At 36.3% G+C, this 20771-nt stretch overlaps 1 protein-coding gene across 2 annotated transcripts in view; it reads right to left on the bottom strand.

Annotated features, from left to right (window-relative positions):
* Positions 1 to 1112: 1112 nt before the first annotated feature.
* The window catches only part of LOC136847356 (protein FAM110D-like), a 222550-nt gene continuing 202891 nt past the window's right edge, over positions 1113 to 20771 (bottom strand). For both annotated transcript variants that reach the window (XM_067118953.1, XM_067118954.1), the window contains 2 exons: positions 7054 to 7191; positions 1113 to 5345 (listed from right to left, as the gene is read on the bottom strand). In XM_067118953.1, the coding sequence (XP_066975054.1) occupies positions 3916 to 5337 (1422 nt within the window). In that variant the 5' untranslated portion in view covers positions 5338 to 5345; positions 7054 to 7191 and the 3' untranslated portion in view covers positions 1113 to 3915. The remainder of the gene's footprint in view (positions 5346 to 7053; positions 7192 to 20771) is intronic.

Here is a 20771-nt window from a genome sequence, read left to right on the forward strand (position 1 = left end):
GTAACAATGGGAGAAGACAATTTTATTTTTTACAAAAATCACGACTGAACAATATATAGTTTATATATATATTCATCTATATGCACCTCTTGAAGCATGGAAACAATTTCTGAGCACCTCGCATCAAATACCTCTACGTAGAAATCTACCTCTCTAGCCGCCAGACCTTCACCAAACCAGTATAGTACAATAGAGCATCGCGTGTCGTAAAAATATGACCAGAGGAGAGCATCATGCTTCAATGTTCCAGTTTCCCTTGCTACTGTCTCTCTACTACCACAGTTAAAAGACAAAGATGGAAATCATAATGGCTTGGTTAGTTAAGCTTACGTTGGCAAAAGTGCCTTCTCACTTCGATGTCCAAGGTTATGTAAACAATCACTGGTATCATAGACAAACATTCATGAATTACCTCAGGTTACCGAGTCTTTGTATGAACTCCGGAACAACAAATAAAGCTATTTTGTACCAAATGAAAGGTTTTAAGTTTTGGCTACAATATAACTAGAAAGCAGTCCAGATGCCAATCAAGCAATCAAAGTCTGAAACAATGCATCCAGTGTTAAGAGAGGTACAAAAACTAGGCACCCTCTAATTTCTCTACAGTACTCAAAACTTCCTGTCCATGACTGACATAATACAGTACTTCTAATTCCAGTGTGTGTGCCTAAAAAGCATAATTGTACTTTTAAAATTTTGCTACTCAAGACACCTACAAATGCACAATTATTTAACTCTGAAGCAGCTGTCTGCAGGGACATTTATCGTAACTATGTTAAATCTGTTAAGAAATGATTGCAAACTTGTATATTATATAGCTCGCCTGAAAATACTGTAACTCGCAAAAGAATCAGTCAACATAGGATGGAAACAGACAGAACACCTATCTGCAACTGCTACGTAATTCAGTGCTGCTGTTTAAACGAAGGGTGAGAGAACGGGAAAAACATGACGATGCTAACGAGCAGTACTGTAACCTACTATTACTACTTTTGAGAATGGGATTAAGTGCACGGCTATGTTCATGTATCTAGCTGTAACCTCTTATGGTAAAACTAAGGAGGATCTAATGCCTAAAAACATTGGGTATCTTTTATCTAGTTCAGAACCCATTTTTCATTTTTTTCACCATGGCATTTTCTGGATACATAAGCCATCCATGCTATTGGTTTGACATCTATGGTACTGTGTTAAACTTATTCATAGAGCCTACATGAAACACAGACAAAGGGTACCGTACCGTATACCTTTTAGACTAAGGAAAGTCATGTTTGCCATTGATACCAATATCAAACTGCAGATAAGGGTATAATGCACTTGAATTCCTTACAACTTAAAAGTGTCTCACAAACCAAATACACTTTAACGTTGGTACCCGTTGACATTTTTGGTAAGAATGTAACAAAGTTTAGGGGACCGAGGCTACTCTGACTAGTTGGTTATCAGTGGGGCACCGGGTATGAATACGGAAGCTACTGACAGTCTGTCCTTGCTAATCCTAACTTAAAAAGGTCAACAACGCACAAACTCCACTATAATTGAAGTGAGTCATAAATAGACTTTCTTGTAACACTTTATACTTCAGTTGCACGTATCAAAATTCCTCGCAAGTACTAGATACTGTAACGAGAGACTCGAGACCTTTCACAATCCTTCTGTATTCCTCCAGAATTATAAAAATACTATAAATGTATGAATTCAACAGCCTAAGTGTTAATCACCATACGGGGTACATTAATGTACTTCCAAAGGCAAAGGGCAGTGATGGTTCGCACTTCCATTAGTTTGTTGTTTGTATCATATTTTCAAGTCTTACAATATTATTAGTCCAACCTCTCCATCAAAGAAATTTCCAGACTTAAGTCTTAGGATTCACATGACTATTTAAATAACACAGGAAAGACTTAACAGGTCTTACTAACAGTTTGTTGGGGGAGAAAGAAACATTTCACTTATATTTTCACTCATAGTTACAAAATACTAAAATATTCCTTCATAGATGGACAAGAAGACTAGTTTGAGTCTGCAAATGAGCAAGAAGTGTTTAGACAAAACATGCATTTACAACATTCAATGTCCAAAGTAGAAATGTTAAATTTTGAAGTGATGTTCATATTAAAGTTTGTTCACTTAAGATTGACAAATTAAATACAGTATTAACAACCTCAGTTCCATGAAAAACTATTAAAATGGTAAAACTGACATCATCATAGTTTGAAATACAATAAGGAATGCAATACAGAATTTTTTTCTGTTTTGAACAAGCAAATATTTTTGAGAACCTGTCAGAAATATTAATCCACATTTAGGTTCCAAAGCTTAGCTTTTACTAAAAACCTTCAATTTGATGACAGCTCAACTACCAATCTGCTGGTTAAAATGAGCAGTGTGACAATTGGGAAGATAGGCTTCCAGTCATAAATAAAAAAAGGTCTCTTCTTGATACAACCAGCATATGTGTAAGCCTCAAGTCTCATTTGTCAAAAGCTCTCTTCTTGATACTGCCAGCATACCAGTAATGGTATACTGACAGTATAAAAAATGCAACTAGAGGAGAATTACTAACCAAGACAGTTTAACCAGACCACTAATCTAAAAATCTGAACTCTAAAAGGGCTTGCCTACAAGTTTCTCTCTTAAATCAAAATTAGATACAGAGAATACTGAAGTTTTGCAAAACTTCAACAAATGATTTGTTTCCAATACCATCATTCATTAGCAGTTGATTAATATTAGGTATTTAATCTATAAAAGGGAAGTGGGTCACAAGGGGTGTCACAATACTGACACTTGAGCAGATGTACCCTGTTCTCGTACGGGATAATAACACTTTTTCTACCAATGACCACCACAACAACACCCCTACATCTGTCCATCTCAGATGAATCTGAGCCAAGAATACTGTAACAGCTTTCAACAAATGAGACCTTGTTCCTCCTACTGTCATTCTGCTCATCTCACAAGAGATTAGCACTCTTGCCTACCTGTCTAGCCAGGCTGGTATGAGATTTATAATTTGTATGAACATGAATCAATAAATTCTATCCTGTCCTCCAAAAAAGTTGAGGCCAGAAACTGGCATTCAAGGAATTACAATCATGTATAAAAAGATACAAAGAAACTCTCCTAAATATATCCAGACTTTACATTTCCTTTTAACTTGTCTATCATTAAAGACTTCAATTCCCACATCATCTTGAAGCACATTTTCACTTCTGTTCTGTGAGCTCATTTCATGAATTTCCTTATTTCTTAACTCAATTCACTTTTGAATGGACTTATAACCAGAAAACTATACGTAATACATCACAGTGTAGAAAGAACTGTACAAAACAGTCAAATTGCAAATCCATACTTGAGTGACAGCTAATCAGGACAATACTAAACTTAATTATTAGGATGTTTAAACATACTGATGGTCTGACCTAAATCCGATTATTACAGAATCTATGCAATATTGGAATGCTGTGCTATCTACTTACCATTAAATGACATTACTAAGTAAATAAATAGTTTGTGATACCACTGTTAAATAGCTAAAGTGAACAACATTGCTAACTTACTTGGAATGATTAATATTTCATTAGTGAACACCACTCCAACAATGTTATTTGATTTTGTAATATGAACCTTTTACAACTAAAATTGAAGCGTCCATGTTACCAGATATCCACTGATCCCTTCAATTATACTGTGGTGGCTTATGACCTATAGGATCAGAAAGGGCTGACTGAACAGTAAAATGATGAGGTGTTGCACAGATTATCACAGTAAAACAGCCAAGTAAAGACTGTGGAGACGAGGAAAAACAGCAATACACTGCGAACCAGTGACAATATTCACATCACTCTTTTTCCACCCACAATTAAAGATGGCTGCAGACTAGTAAGTATATAGGGCAGACCAATATTATGGCTAAGTCTTGGTGGAAGCAACTCGTGAAACATACGTGCCCTGTGCCTTTTGGCAGTTAAACAGCCACTTAATCACACGTGCATTTTTTTCGACAATCGAAGGTTCTCCAGTTCCCCTTAGGGGCAAAGGTGGCCCCGGTCCTGGCCCCGATATTCTTCGCCCATCATCAGAGTCTGAGCTACCACGGCGGCCCCCAAGTGGCCCAGATTCTTCAGAAGATACTTCTTCAAAATATACTGGGGGTGAATGAGGAGATGCTGGTGGAGACTTGACCTGACGATACGTGACAGAGTCTAGGCCCATCGACTCAAAGAAAGCTTCCAAGTCCAAGGGGGCTAAAGATGGACGAAAATCTTCATCCCATCGTCCTCGTTCATGAGTCACGTCAGACCTTGATCTCAGAATGGGCCTCCTCCTACCTTCCTCACTATTACTAACTCCACTTCCAGCTGCCCCATAAGCAGACACATCACTGTCTGAAGAACGGCGACCATCATTTGGCATGAGTGTCCCAGCAGAAGCATTAGCACGCGACAGATGCCGAGTACAGTGCTCTTGAGGTGGTGGTGGTCTTGCTGGTGGCCTATCAGGGGAACGTTCTGGTGGTGGAGGGGGGTCACGAAACATGCGTGGTGGTCGAGGAGGAGGATCTGGGGGTACAGATATCGAAGGTATTGCACCTGGACATGAAGGGCGACGACGTCCGCTAGTACCTCCTTCAGAATCTGTTTCCACTGCAGGTGACGATGCTCGATTCAAGTCAGGCAGTGACTTATGTGCAGTGACAGTTGCAGGCTCAGCACGAAAAGTACCTGAAGGGGAGGACTTAATATTCCTTCGTGGGGTTGGTGGGGGGATTTTGGCATTTGATTCACTCGGTGACGTTAGATGGGACGCTAAATTCTCCCTTGAATCTGTATTAAGAAGGCGGCGTAATTTCATTTGAACATCATCTCCCTTGTCACCTGGACCATGAGAGAGAGACCGTCTCAAATCACCGCTACGACAGTTCTGCCCATCCGGCCCTCTGCCTCTGATGCGTGGTGTTACACGGGGTGAGCGAGCAGGCAATGGTGGAGGCTGTGCACCCAAGGAAGAGGGCCCTGATGGGGGCATTGGACGTGATGGTGATATCCCGGAATTGATGACATTACTCTGATCTCCTAGAGCATGACGCCTTTCTGGGGCTGGTGATGGCCTTGATACGTGGAGTGTATGGGATGGAGCACTAAGAAATATATTCGGGTTTGAAGATATCTGCAGACGTTCAGGTCTCGCGGGGGACTGACGCGTGCCCAGAACATGGTCGCTTTTGACATAACGGGATTTACTCTCCTGTAGCAGCTGGACTGCTGTCTTGTTGCTCCCACCTGCACCCCACCATCCAGGTCCCACCACCATGCCTCCCCAGCCCATCGACATTACGTGATCTGGAAAAATGGGTGCAGTCATTAGCAAAGTTTTTATTACAAAATATCACTTCATTTCAAAGAAATATTAAACAATTTACAATATTTACAGTGATAATTTACCATTACAAAATTTAATTGCATTTCAAAGAAACAAGAAAAATTTACAAAATTTTAAATAATTTTAGTGTCTCACAAATACTAACCACTTAATTTTACTTATGCCTTCAAAGAGCTAAACAGTGGTTGCCTAAACTGATCAAATAGTGTTTACTAGGGAAAGAGACCTAACTGTTGATGACAGCTGTGTAGAGTACTAACACTCCAAACATGGTAATAAGGAGTAACAAGTCTGTCAATGCCCCATTTTACATTACTCAGAACAACAGAGCTTCAATTTAGTGGGTAAAACAGACTGTGACAGTGATGTCAATAAGATTAATTCAACATCCACAAGTTTGCAACCACCGAACAGAATCAATTAAGTTTCAGAATATTGGCAAAAACTCTGGTCTTAGTCCTCATCTGTCCCATTTTCCCATGACTTCCAGCACACTACAACATATTTTTGTTCTGCTACTTCCATATCTATAACTTTCTGACAGCCCTTCATCCATTCTCATAACATGTTCAAACCATTTTGATTTTTGTGATCCTATCTTATTTCCCAGCTACTGGGTGTCTCTTCTCTCTCCCACTCCTTTTGCTCAACACTCACAAAGGCAATAAATCTGCCATTATATGATCCCAACTTTTCGAGACCTCCAATTTCTTTGCAAATGTTTCTGTCTCTGGTTATATTCATCAATATGGTAATCATTTCTCTCTTCAGTTAACCCAGGATGTTGAAACTCATTTTCTTACAGCCCTCTTTAATACCTGCTTCAGAGTCTGATGTGTCCCCCAAGGTTACAGAGATGTTTTACCCCTGCTAAAACCTGCCCTTCTACCACAACAGGGTGCTCAACCAAATCCTCTTTCCCAGGAACCAGTTTTAGGTCTCAAATTCCTTATTAAGGAGGCGTGTCACACAACACCCACGATACATAAGTGAAATAAAGAATGCCAAAAATAGCAGGTCACCTGGTTTGTAATTTCTCCATGTTGACAGCCTAACTCTGCCGTCCTTGGGGGGTGTTGTGCTTTCTTCATAGTGCTTTCTAATGCACCCTCTGGCACTGAAGCATGCAACTATATACTAGGCATAGAACAGTGATTGCCAATTATAGGAAAGTTTTAAAGGATGATGATAGATACAAGCATAAACATTAAATTGGCAAAACTATGAAAACGTGTCTTTAAGTATCAATATTTATTAGAAAAGGGGGGGGGAAAGAGGAAAATTAGGCTAGTGATTGATATTTTTGAAGCTTAAAAAAAAAAAATTGAAGCTCTCAATGAAATATTCGAGTCTTAATAAAAATGTTATGAGGGGCTCTGGCATGAAAGGCGAACACTTAATCAAGTGCCGTCAGTGCACCTCACATGGTGCACTGTAGGCATTACTAAAGGGTGTTTTTAAGCGTCCCTTCAGCCGCTGGCTGCACCCACTTTTTTTAGCCTTTTACTTTATCTCCGTTCCCATTTCCTTTCTTCGGTCATACTGTCCAATCTCTAACTCATTTTCACTGTCTTAAGGACTAACTGGCCAAAGGTGACTCAGTGCTTGGCTTGAAAGGTTTTTATTATTGCTGACTTATAACGCTTCATCAGTCTCAAGTTTACCCACCCTGAAATATTTAGTTGTGTCTAAAATGACGAGGTCCTCGTTGTTGCCGAAGTTCATGATGGTTCAAGAATAGCAACATCTGGGCCAGAGGCGATGAGCAGTCCTCCTTCCAAGTCTTCGAAACTGACAGGATGGTTCCTGTCGAAAAAAAAGAGACATAAGTTTTTGTGTAAGTGGGCAGTGTTCTACCCGTTAAGATTACCGTCAAAATAAAGAATACTAATGCACAATTGTTTCCTACTTGAGGATTATGGAAACATATGCTACATTTATTTTACTAGCTTAGCAGGCTGCTGCTGCAGTGTGTCGTTTTCTAGTATCAGGTTTGACACTACTCAGTTTGCTAAGAGTTTTATCTTGGCTACAACTAAAATGTGGAATAGTTCGCCTAGTGCAGTTCTGGAAACTTCTGATCTAGGGATGTTTGAGCGAGGTGCAAATTCATTCCTGCTCTCTGCTGCTGCTGGAGTCTCCTGAATTCAGGTGTATCGATTTTATTTTCCATTCCATCATATTTATCTATTTAGCACCTGTTCATTTAACTTGTCTCTCTCTCCAGGCTGATTTCCCTTTTGGGCCCCTCGTGGATTTACAGTCTGTTGACTCTGTTCATAAAGGGTCTCAGCTAAAGATTTAAAGAAAGCTATAGGATAAAAGTTACTCTGTATGCAAAATGGTGCTTGACACTTCGGTGAACCATTGAATAATTTAGGTCTATTGAATTTACATAAACAGCACAAAATTGATCAACTTCGGGTTATCAGAGGTAAACGCTAACTCTTCCTTATTCCTCTTTTCGTTACTAGATACACCAAGCGTACTTTGGGGGAAAAGATAAAAAAAAAAAAAAAAACAGCAGAGATTCTCCGTTTCATGAATAGTAAATACGGACAGGTCATTACGTTTTACGTTAGACTTACGTAATTGAAAAAGTATTGACCTTGAGAAAGCAGAATTCTCATCTAATTCTATGGTGAAAGAGACAGAGCACATGTGATTACAGGCCTAATTGCTGTGAAGTGAACGTTACTTTATGCCAAGAACAATGACGGTGAACTCATGATTAGAATGATAAACAAGAATTTGGTTTGAAAAAAAAAAAAAAGATTGTGAAGACAAAAACACAGAGACAATTTAATATCTGAGGCACTAAATAAAATCTCATATATAAACAAATTCTATATAAAAAAAAATACAACCTGCCCAGTCAACTGAATGTGCAACACGTCACAGACATTCAAACGTCATTTCGTTCTAAAAAAAAATATTTAAGAAGATATTTTTTGGTCCTAGTTTCCAAAAGACCTATCAAAGACGAATACACAAACTGTTTCTAAGTGCATACGCAACTCTATGTACAGTATATCTGGGCTTATTTTAATATATATATATATATATATATTGATGGTCTTAATCCTATATAATCACCTTATTTTAATATATATATATATATATATATATATATATATATATATATATATATATATATACATATATACACACACATATATATACTGTATATAATATATAAACTGCTTTCAACTTTCGTCTCCGACATGAGCCACTCTTAGACCAACCCCATTTACGAAGTCATGAGAGGAATGACTCTCCGCTCTTGAAGTTCGTGTAATGGTGAGATCGTTGCAGAAAAAAAGTCTCGTAATGCAAGAGCAGTTTTCTCAGAGAGAGAATAAATTCCCTTTAAGCAGTGTTATTTATCTTATGGCTCTAGGCTAAAGGGAAGCAAAAGGTTTTACTGTAGGCCTACTTATGCCAGATATCTCTTTCAACACACTGAAACAGGTTTCCCCTGGTCTTTGCGTCCTCTGTTTTCTTGTAGCATTCAACAGATGCATCTGCCATTAGACTAACCACTGTCAGATTACGTCCATTTCAACCAATTTTGTCTGCAGTTCGTTAAGCAACTGAATTCCAAAACATTCTTCCTTTCAAAGTTTCGTTCTCAAGAGGCAAAGGTTTTTGTAACCTCTTGGGAGGTACCGGAGGTACTTTACCGAAACCTGTGTCCACAACTCAATGCTGAACTTCATTCTGTAACTCTGTAACTTTCTCAGTCTTGATACAGACTGAATCAGACTTCGACAGAGCTTTGAACATACCATACGTAAGTCCCTCATAAATCTCTGTGATTAGTGTACAGTTGCAGAAAATGAGACACTACAAGAAACTGCATGAAAACTTTGTCCAGATGGCAGCCCATCTAAATTACAACCTCCCCCTTACAACATATGGTTATGAGATTGTCATCATTTTTGTGTCAGCAAAGGCCCTGGTTTAAGGTGAAGTGCTGAAGGGGTTAAGAAGCCTGATGTGGACCCTCCGAAGCTTGGTTTAACTCTTCAGAAGGAGAAATGTAGCCTTAAGAAGGCTTCCATGTACTATTACTAGTTCAAGCGACCATTTCCAGCCTTCCAGGTAATAGGACTAGTTCCAGAGACCTTTTTCCAGCCTTAATCTCGGTCATCCAAAGATGTATAGAGATTTTTAACACGCAGAATTGATCGATTTACAAATTCCAGGGCTCATATACTTCCCTTCTTTTTTAGGTCAGAGGACTTCTGTGAACAGTCACAGTCTGGACCCTTAATTATTCGTATCCCGAAGATGGCTTCACAAGCCTTCCATGTACAAATACTAATTATATCGACCACTTCCAGCCTCAATCTACGTCATCCAAAGACGTATAGAGATTCCTAACACGCAGAAGAAATCGATTAACAAAATCCAGAGCCTAAATACTTCACAGAAGTCTTCTGACACGTAAGAAAGAAGAATATAGAGAATCACAGTCCAGACACGCAGAGCAAACCGTCACATGTGACAACAGTTTGATAACGGTGTGCATAATCATTGCACTGAATCAAAAAGTCATCCTTGAAGAGTTGCACGAGCAACTGCACACATACATACATACATACACGCACACACATACACACGCAAGCGAGCAAGCGTGCGTGAGCGTCACGACACAAAGAAAGAACGACATGCTGCGTGAGGCTACCAGTATCAGGGCCGCCAAATCTACTGCCGTAAGTGTCATTTCGTCTGAAATGCGCGCGCGCGTGTACTGAAGACCTTACTGGGGGGTCACAAAAGCATTTGGCAATTTAAATAAACTTTAATTATATAAATTTTATTTCTATAAATTTTATTTATATAAACTTTATGTAAACTTCGATATATAAACTTATTTATATAGTAAAATCTTTATATAAATATCAAAGTATTTTTAAAAATAGACAAACTTTGTCTATTTATCTATACTGATATTTATATAAACTTTGCCTGTTTATATAAACTTTGTCTATTTATATAAACTTTGATATTTATATAAACTTTGACATTTATATAAACTTTGACATTTATATAAACTTTGTCTATTTATTTAAAGTTTAATATCAATATATACAATTCGATATTTATTAATGTTTACATAAACTGATATTTATTAAGCTTTGTCAATTACATAAACTTAGCCTATTTAAATAAACTTTGTTTATATAGACTTTTGCTGTTTATATAAACACTGATATTTATATAAACTTTATTTATATAATCTCTATTATTTATGTAAAGTTTTGTAACCATTTTGAACTGCCACGCAACATCTCTTACAACTGGCCTTATCTGAAAACACAAAAACATTCCTGGCTGGGGGGATAAGTGGAGATATTTGAAAGTTAAAGGACAGGCGTTTCACAGAGGACCTTTGGGTTGTGCCTTCTTTGGACTAAATTATTTGTTTGTTTTGCGTAAACCTCCTGACGTCATGTAAACAAAGCGAGCATAATGAATGACTAATCACCTTGACGGAGACACGTGGTTATCTTATTCAGGTGTGGCTAGCCAGGGTAAGATCACAGACCGTGAGAGAGAGAGAGAGAGAGAGAGAGAGAGAGAGAGAGAGAGAGAGAGAGGAATACATCGTCGAGGACCTGACTTTATTGTGTTTTACAATTTGATCACTCGCTCTGTTACCTCCTCTCTCTCTCTCTCTCTAGAACGCCTCAGTACCTCGTCGAGGACCTCCCTTTATTGTGTGTGTTACATTGTGTTCACTCGTATCTGTTACTCCTCCCCTGCCCCCCAACTCTCTCTCTCTCTCTCTCTCTCTCTCTCTCTCTCTCTCTCTCTCTCTCTCTCTCTCTCTCTCTCTCTCCTTCCTCAGTTTTGACCTACAATAATGGAACTACAACCGGACTTCTAATTACAGCTTCATTCAAATGAGGCACATAAAAATAATGAAAAGTCTTCCTTTCGTCCAGTTCCCTGAGAGAGAGAGAGAGAGAGAGAGAGAGAGAGAGAGAGAGAGAGAGAGAGAGAGAGAGAGAGACATTAAAACGCAATTACCCTTAAGAATGAGAACGTTAGCTTACAAGTGATACTTTAATTCATTCCATTGCATTAGCATAAATTCCAGCAGATTCTGGAAAAATGCTGAAAAAACTCTAATGTATCGGTGATTAGGCGCTGGAATCCCGGCCTTATGAAGAACTGCTACGTTCTTAATTATCAGAAGTAAATTTCTGCTTTCGTACAGGCTACATTTTTTTTACGAGTGAAATGCACAATAGGTATTATTACTATTTACATTATTATTCAGAAGATGAGCCCTATTCGTATGGAACAAGCCTAGAGGGGCCACTGACTTGAAATTCAAGCTTCCAAAGAATGTGGTGTTCATTGGAAAGGAGTAACAGAAGATAATGGGAAATACAGACAGAAGAGATCATTTATTAAAAAATAAATTAAAGAATTACTAATTAAATGAAAAATTAAAGTATTAAAATACAAGGAGACTTGTTTTAGGGTAGTAATGCATTGGATCTTCGCTTGAACTTTTGAAGTTGCAATTGCAAGACACGCTCAGGGGGCTGCTCCACGGTCCAAAGGTGTGAGGAATAAAGGACCTCTGGAACTGAGAAGTAGACTTGTTTATTTACATAAACATTCTGAAACGGTGAACGGAGTGAATTCAAAATATTTTGTACAATTCGTTGACAAACTCGCCAAGTGGCTTCTGCTTATTTAAACCGAATTGTAAAATCAAGTCAATGAGATGAACAGGCATACATTAAATTAAGATTTAAAATAAACCACGATTTTAAAGCAGTCCTACGTTTTATAACGCATTTTAATGACATTAACTCTATGTATCATTCACGACACTCAAAATACACCGCGATTTTTCAGTGTTCTGGTTCCACAACTGTAAAATAATCTCTACAACTACAGTACTATATGATTTACTCATGTGCCAACTGATTCTCACACACGTGTACGAAATACCTGCACTTATAAGTAGTTCAGAACAGCGAAGAACAGAAAGAATCTTTACAATGCACAACTTCAAGTATCTGAAGTTTGAGTCAACTTTTAAAATGATTTTTTGCTACATAAGTCCTACTGTTTTGGAGAAATGAATTTACATGTCATATTTACACCTAAGACCACCTCAAGGTATTGTTCCACCTACGGAAGAAATCATATTAACTCACTTTAAAGTGCAAGGCTTTCTTAGATTTAAACAAGGCTTTTGGTAAATTTACCAAGAATCCATACGCAAGGAGCAGCTAGGGCCCCAATTTCTGGTAAAATCAGTAAAAATCCACGCAAATTTTTTTGCGTAACCCTGTTAACAGACTGACAGACATACAAAATAAACATCTTGTCGCAAGTTTCTCAAGGCTGCACACAAACAATGCGTGTCGCAGACATCATGAAAACTCCGAGCGTGGAAAAGATCGTGCGACGACAGAAGTTTGTGCAATTCAAGGAAACCTTTACCTCTGGTACAGTAACTGTTAATTCTGACATTTTTGATAAATACGAGCAAGTTCCTTTCAGGTATTAAAGAAGCTTTTTTGATTGTGTATATATATATATATATATATTATATATATATATATATATATATATATATATATATATATATATATATATATATATATATATATATATATATATATATATATATATATATCACTATATATATATAAAGCCCTAATATTCTTGTCAGCAAAGCCCTAAGATTCCAGCGCAAGAAACTGAAGAGACCGTGATGGCCGGTCGCGGGAAACGAACCCGCGACTGGCCATCATGGTCTCTTCAGTTTCTTGCGCTTGAAACTTACGGCTTTGCAGTGACAAGCATATCCAAAAAAGCGCGAAGAATTCGAGAAGTTAAGAGGGCATTGTGGCTACTTGAATTACATATGTGTTTGGTAAAAGTGACCAGTAGATTCTACATATATATATATATATTATATATATATATATATATATATATATATATATATATATATATATATATATATATATATATATATATATATATATATATATATATATATATTTTGTTACTGCAATCAGATTTTGATGTGATGTACTGTAGATGTAGCGCCACCTAAGAGATTTTAATAAGTTTGAAAATGCAGTTCATAATTTTGTAAATGCAGATGACATTTGTAAATGCAATCACCACTTGTGTAAATTTAACACATTTGTAAATGTACTTGATGCTTTTGTAAATGCAATGAATACTTTGGTAACTTTAATACTTTTGTAAATGAATTGAAAACTTCTGTATATGTAATACTTTTGTAAATGCAGTTAATACTTTCGTAAATGTAATATTTTTATAAATGCAACTAATAGGAATATGTCTTTTATAAGAAGTTCTCTTCGAAGCTTCAGCTCGACTACACTTTGTTGCCTCTCAGGGACGAAGAAATACATAATTATGTATGACAGGTTCACTGCCTTGAAGCAAGAGTCCTTTTTTTCGGGGTGGGAGGAGGGGAGATGGGGAAGGGGGAGGGGAACACCAATTATCGCGGCTAGTTTCGATGTTTAAACGGAGAGAAAACACAGAAGTTTGTGGATGAAAAAATAAATTAAGGAAAAGCGGAAGGAGGAGAGAGAGGAGAGAGAGAGAGAGAGAGAGAGAGAGAGAGAGAGAGAGAGAGTCGAATGACCTCCCTCACCTCCAACATCACCACCATTACCACCACCATCAAACCAATCCCTCCTTCCTCCTCCCTCCCCCCATCATACTCAAAGCCTCTCCCTCCAATTCCTCCACCTCTACCTCCTCCTCCTCCTCCTCCTCCTGAAGCCATGGTGACGACGATTCCGGCTATCACCTCCCTCGATCTTCCCCTCCGGCCGAAAGCATGACGCGACGGGGCACAGAGAACGAAAGAAGAAGAAGGAAAAAAGACAATTTCTTGAAGAAAAGAGGGGGGAAGAAGAGGAAGATAAAAGAGGGAATGATTTTAAGAAAAATCTTCAAGTAAACTGTCTGTTGCTTATACGAAAAATCAGGATTAATGACAGGCATTTCCTGCGGCTGTACTGTACTCAATAAGAACTGGAAATTTGATTATAGAATCTAGGCCAAATGCCAAGCGCTGGGACCTATGAGGTCACTCAGCACTGAAATGAAAACAGAGTAAATGAGGTCTGAAAGGTGTAACTGGAGGAAAACCTCGCAGTTTCATTGTGAAACAACTGTTAGAATTGTTAGAAGACGGCTGAGGAAAGTAAGACGGAAGACAGAGAATATGAACGGAGATGCAGTCAAAGGAATGAAAGGGGTTGCAGATAAGGGCCACAGAGACGCTACGAGGACTCTTCAGTAATGCCTACAGTGTGCCGCGAGAGGTGCACTGACGGCACTACCCACCTAAAGGGACATTCAGTAAGATGGCCCCTCTGAAAAATAATCATTCTTAAACTTACGGCAACAAGGGATTAAGACTCTCCAGAATTTAGAATATACGTTTTCAATACAATTACGACTAAGAATGACAAATGATTCAGTAATGCTCGTTACATATTCATGACAAATGAATAGGGGCCGCCTGATGATGGCCCGATGGAGGGCCACTGACAGCAGTGCCTCTAAAAATAGACCCTAAAATATTGATGATGGAGGTAAAGGACCTTGGATGGAGGTGCCTTCATAAGCAAGGCCCGCTTTCCTGATGACACTGACGGAAGCCTCATTCTGTTTCTAGAGGGACTTATTTGTCACACTATTGAAAGTGTTTTATTAAGGACATTTTAATAGGTGCCTTTAATAAAGCAAAAGACACTTTTTAATAAAAAGAACAAGATTTTTCGACTTGAAACTTCAAGGGAAATTCAAAGTTAAAAAGGACACATTACTGACAGGACAAAGAATTTTTTCAAATTATACCGTCAAGGGAATTCCTGAAGTGCAGTTTAATAGGGCAGTTATATACCTTCTCTTGCCCAGGTCCCACCACCCATTCCCCCCCTCCCAAACAAGGGGATGGGACACAACCAAAATAAGGTGGTAGGGGGTTGGCAAAAATGAACGAGGTATATAAAACTTTATACAGATACATCAACATGCTGCTGGGAATTATTATTATTATTATTATTATTATTATTATTATTATTATTATTATTATTATTATTATTATTATTATTATTATTATTAAAAAGGATGGCCTGTTTAAAAGAGGGTCTATCCCCTTCATATTATTATTATTATTATTATTATTATTATTATTATTATTATATGGAACAAGCCCACAACAGGGGCCACTGACTTGAAATTCACACTTCAAAGAATATTTTGGTTTTCATTTGAAAGCTACAAATGAAAATAGGAAATACAGAATGAAGAGATTAATTATTAAAAAAGAAAAAAAAGCGCATTAATAAATTAATATAGATAAAAACTACATCAATTATTAAAACTGTTTTGGGAAGTACTGCACAGCATCTTCACTTGAACTTTTGAGGTTCTAATTGCACATCATCCTCAGCGAGACAGTTAGTGAGTGAGTGAGTGAAACAGTCTCTCTCTCTCTCTCTCTCTCTCTCTCTCTCTCTCTCTCTCTCTCTCTCTCTCTCTCTCTCTTTACAAAGATATTTTGAGTCTGTGGAAAACGGGAGGATGATAAACCCAGAAAAGACATCTTGATAATAAAATGGAAGTGTTTTCTTTTTTGAAGATCTGCCGGAATACGCCGATATCAAGAATCTTAAAATATTTTTAGATAATTAAGTTCACGTGACGTCTGACCAGTTTAATGACCTCATTTCGTTGGTGGATCTGTTTAAATGATGTAACTGTTTCTTTCTTTCTTTTTTCATGGTCGAGTTGACCTGTACAGTTGCTGAGGACTCTGTTTCAGGCTACATTACTGATTGCTGAGAACTACTACTAACTGTGATGTATTAAACTAAAGGAAAGGTCATGAAATATATTTACAATTGTAAATACTTTATGATCAAGTTTTAAAGCATGTTTATTTAAAGACAAGTGTTGTTAATTTACAACATAAATAAAAAATGAGCTTAAGGAAAATTTAATAGAAAAAATTGTTCAAATACTCCCTTTTTAGGAAAAAAACTATTGACAAACTTGTTTGCTTTTTTCTTGGTAATCGCGAATTTATAATTTATTTGTCGTTCATATTTGTCATAACTTGATTTAGCCACAATAGTTAATAAAATTTACCCAAAAACTACGCAGATGATGCGCTTTTCAAATTCAAATCTCTGGACAAACTCACGTACCACTTTTGTGAAAAACATTGCCCCCGGCCCCCTGGTGGTTAATTTCCCGTCTGACCTTTGATCTCCAAGTGTAACCCTGACCTTCATATACAAATCGGATTTGTCAGTTGAGTCTGCATTGTAACTGCGAAGTTTCAGTTTCGTAATCTCCAAGTTGTAGACAGAAATGGACAGAGGGTCAATCATTAAGTTCCCAGGACCGTAACCGTAAGCGCGCTTATATACGCGTACCCCCCAAAATATAATTTGTATTCTTATATATAACGCAAAAAGTATCACTTTTCTGCTCGCAAAAACCAAAAGGTCTAACTTTTTCTGGTCACAAAAATCAAAAAGATAATCTTTTTATGGTCACACAAACCAAAATCATATTTTTTCAGGCCACAAAAACCAAACGAGTAAAAAATGCGCCAAAGTTTCTTCAGTGTAATCGAGTTTTCTGTACAGCCGCTGCAGCATATAATCAAGGCCACCGAAAAATGATCTATCTTTCGGTGGTCTCTGTATAATGTATGAGCCGCGGCCCATGAAATTTTAACTACGGTCCGGTGGTGGCCTACCCTATACCGTTGCCAGAAGCACGATTATGGCTAACTTTAACCTTAAATAAAATAAAAACTACTGAGGCTAGAGGGCTGCAATTTGGTATGTTTGATGATTGGAGGGTGGATGATCAACATAGCAATTTGCAACCCTCTAGCCTCAGTATTTCTTAAGATCTGAGGGTGGACAGAAAAATGTGCGGACGGACAGACAAAGCCGGCATAATAGCTTTCTTTTACATAAAACTAAAAGTCTCTTTCTAATCACAAAAACTAAAATCATACTTTTGCTGGTCACAAAAACCAGTGTCAAAATTTTTCAGGTCACAAAACCAAAAAAAGCATTTTTCTGGTCACAAAAATCGAAAAGACTAACTTTTTATAGTCACAAAAATCAGTCATATTTTTTCTGGTCACAAAAACCAAAAGTCAAGTTTTTTCAGATCACAAAAAACAAAAAGTCTTTTCCTGGTCACAAAAACTAAAAAGTCTAGCCTTTTTATGGTCAGTAAACCAAAGTCTTACTTTCAAAAAAAAAAAAAAAAAAAAAAAAAAAAAAAAAAAGTCTAACCTTTTTATGGTCACTAAACCAAAGTCTTACTTTTTCCTGGTCACAAAAACCAAAAAGAATGAATTTCTCAGGTCACAAAGAACGAAAAGTCTTACTTTTTCAGGTCACAAAAAACAAAATCTTGCTTTTTCTGGTCACAAAAACCAACGTCAACTTTTTTTTGTTACAAAAAAAATCTTACTTTTCTGGCTACGAAAACCGAAGTCTAACTTTTTATGGTCACAAAAACCAAAAATTCTTAATTTTTCGTGTTACAAAAAAGAAGAAAAAACTAGTCTTCTCCCAGCTGCCAAATTAAACTCAGGTCCTACAACCAACGGTTCGATTCTTCTCGGTAAAGTGAACCTCATTCGGAACCATATTTACGACTAACTGTACTGAGAGTGAGAGAGAGAGAAAGAGAGAGGGCGAATCAGCCTTTTATATATATATATATATATATATATATATATATATATATATATATATATATATATATATATATATATATACATACACATTTTAACCAACCATTTTGCGCTAATGCTTAAAGAATCGCAATGCAATGGACAGAGAGAGAGAGAGAAAGGCTTGCATATAGACATTAACTAACTACTTTGCACCAATGCTAAATGAATCGTAGGCAGAGAGAGAGAGAGAGAGAGAGAGAGAGAGAGAGAGAGAGAGAGAGAGAGAGAGAGAGAGAATCGTGCCACAATAAAAAAAACTTAAAAACAAAACTCGTTCTGCTATGTCATCATCCCTGCTCAAACTCGGGCTTACATCATCTTTGTGGGTTTGGGCCCAGTCCTAGCTCTCAAACTTGGACTAAGAAATTACAGAAAACTACATAAAATGAATGATAAAACAATAATGAAATTATTAAACAGTTCCTTGAGGAGTATAACGTCTTTAACAGATAAATATCGACCGTATTTTGTTTTTTCTCAAAATATTTTTTTTTGGGGGTGTACTCTCTGGAGATAACAGTTAAAGAAAGGTCAGTGCGCGCCTGCCTGGCCAATGACTAAGACGGTCAGTCAAACCAGCTTGACAGGATTCTGCCAAACAGCCGTTTGGTTTTTTTTTACACGAGAGAGAGAGAGAGAGAGAGAGAGAGAGAGAGAGAGAGAGAGAGAGAGAGAGAGAGAGAGAGAGAGAGGCGAACCAGACTCTTAGATACATATAAATTTTAACCTATAGTAAACACTATCTACATTTTTTAATAAAGTAATATTGATTACATCAGATTATAATACACTGGATATACCAGACACTTAATTATTTTATTATATATTTCTGATAGAGATTCACAGCACAACTGTTCTTAAAAGGCTTCATTATAGCACAACTATTCTTAAAAGTCTTCATTATAAACCTAATTATCATTATAGAGCAACTCTTCTTAAAAGTCTTCATTATAAACCTAATTATCATTACAGAACAACTCTTCTTAAAAGGCTTTATAAACCTAATTATTATGGCACAACTACTCTTTAAAGGCTTCATTATAAACCTAATTATTATAGCACAACTACTCTTAAAAGGCATCATTATAAACCTAATTATCATTATAGCACAACTACTTTTAAAGGCTTCATTATAAACCTAATTATCATTATAGCACAACCACTTTTAAAAGGCTTCATTATAAACCTACTTACCATTATAGCACAACTACTCTTAAAAGGCTTCATTATAAAGATAATTATCTTTATAGCACAACTACTCTTAAAAGGCTTCATTATAAACCTAATCATTACAGTATAACTACTCTTAAAAGGCTTCATTGTAAACCTAATTATCATTATAGCACAACTACTCTTAAAAGGCTTCACTATAACCCTAATTGTCATTATAGCACAACTACTCTTAAAAAGTTTCACTATAACCCTAATTATCATTATAACACTACTCTTAAAAGGCTTCATTATAAACTTAATTATCATTATAGCACAACTATTCTTAAAAGGCTTCATTATAAACCTAATCATCATTATATTTCCTTTAAAGAATCATAGCAAACTATTCTTAAAAGGCTTCATTATAGAACAACTATTAAAAGATTCATTATAAACCTAATTATCATTATATTTCCTTTAAAGATTCATAGCGCAACTATTCTTAAAAGGCTTCATTATAAACCTCATTGCATTTATTTTATTTATTTTGAAGATTCGTAGCATAAATATTCTTAAATGGTTCATTACAAATCTGATTGTCATGACAATTAGATTTGCAATAATTATATTTTGTTTTAAACATTCAAAGCACAAATATTCTTAAAAGACTTCATCATAAATCTAATTATCTCTATCATTATAATTCTGTTTTAAAGATACGTAGCACAAAAATTCTTGAAAAGCTTCATTATAAATCTAATTATCTCTATCACTGTATTTTAGTTTTACAGATTCAGAGCAAAAATATTCTTAAAAGGTTTCATTATATATCTAATTATCTCCAATTATTATTATATCTCTGTTTTAAAGATTCAAAGCACAAATATTCTTGAGAGGCTTCATTATAAATCCAATTATCTCTACTATTGTATTTGTTTTAAAGATTCACAGCACAAATATTCTTGAAAGGCTTCATTATAAATCTAATTATCTCTATCATTATATTTCTGTTTTAAAGATTCAAAGCACAAATATTCTTAAAGGGCTGCATTATAAATCTATCTAATTATCATTATATTTCTGTTTTAAAGATTCATAGTACGAATATTCTTGAAAGGTTTCATTATAAATCTAATTATCTCTATCATTATATTTCTGTTTTAAAGGTTCAAAGCACAAATAGCATTTTCTTGAAGGGCTTCGTTATAAATCTATCTAATTATCATTATATTTGTTTCAAAGATTCATCGTACGAATATTCTTGAAAGACTTCATTATAAATCTAATTATCTCTATCATTATATTTCTGGTTTAAAGGTTCAAAGCACAAATATTCTTAAAGGGCTTCATTATAAATCTAACTAATTATCATTATGTTTGTTTCAAAGATTCATAGTACGAATATTCTTGAAAGGGTTCATTATAA

The sequence above is a fragment of the Macrobrachium rosenbergii genome, chromosome 16 (assembly GCF_040412425.1).
Source record: "Macrobrachium rosenbergii isolate ZJJX-2024 chromosome 16, ASM4041242v1, whole genome shotgun sequence".
Taxonomy (NCBI): Eukaryota; Metazoa; Arthropoda; class Malacostraca; order Decapoda; family Palaemonidae; genus Macrobrachium; species Macrobrachium rosenbergii.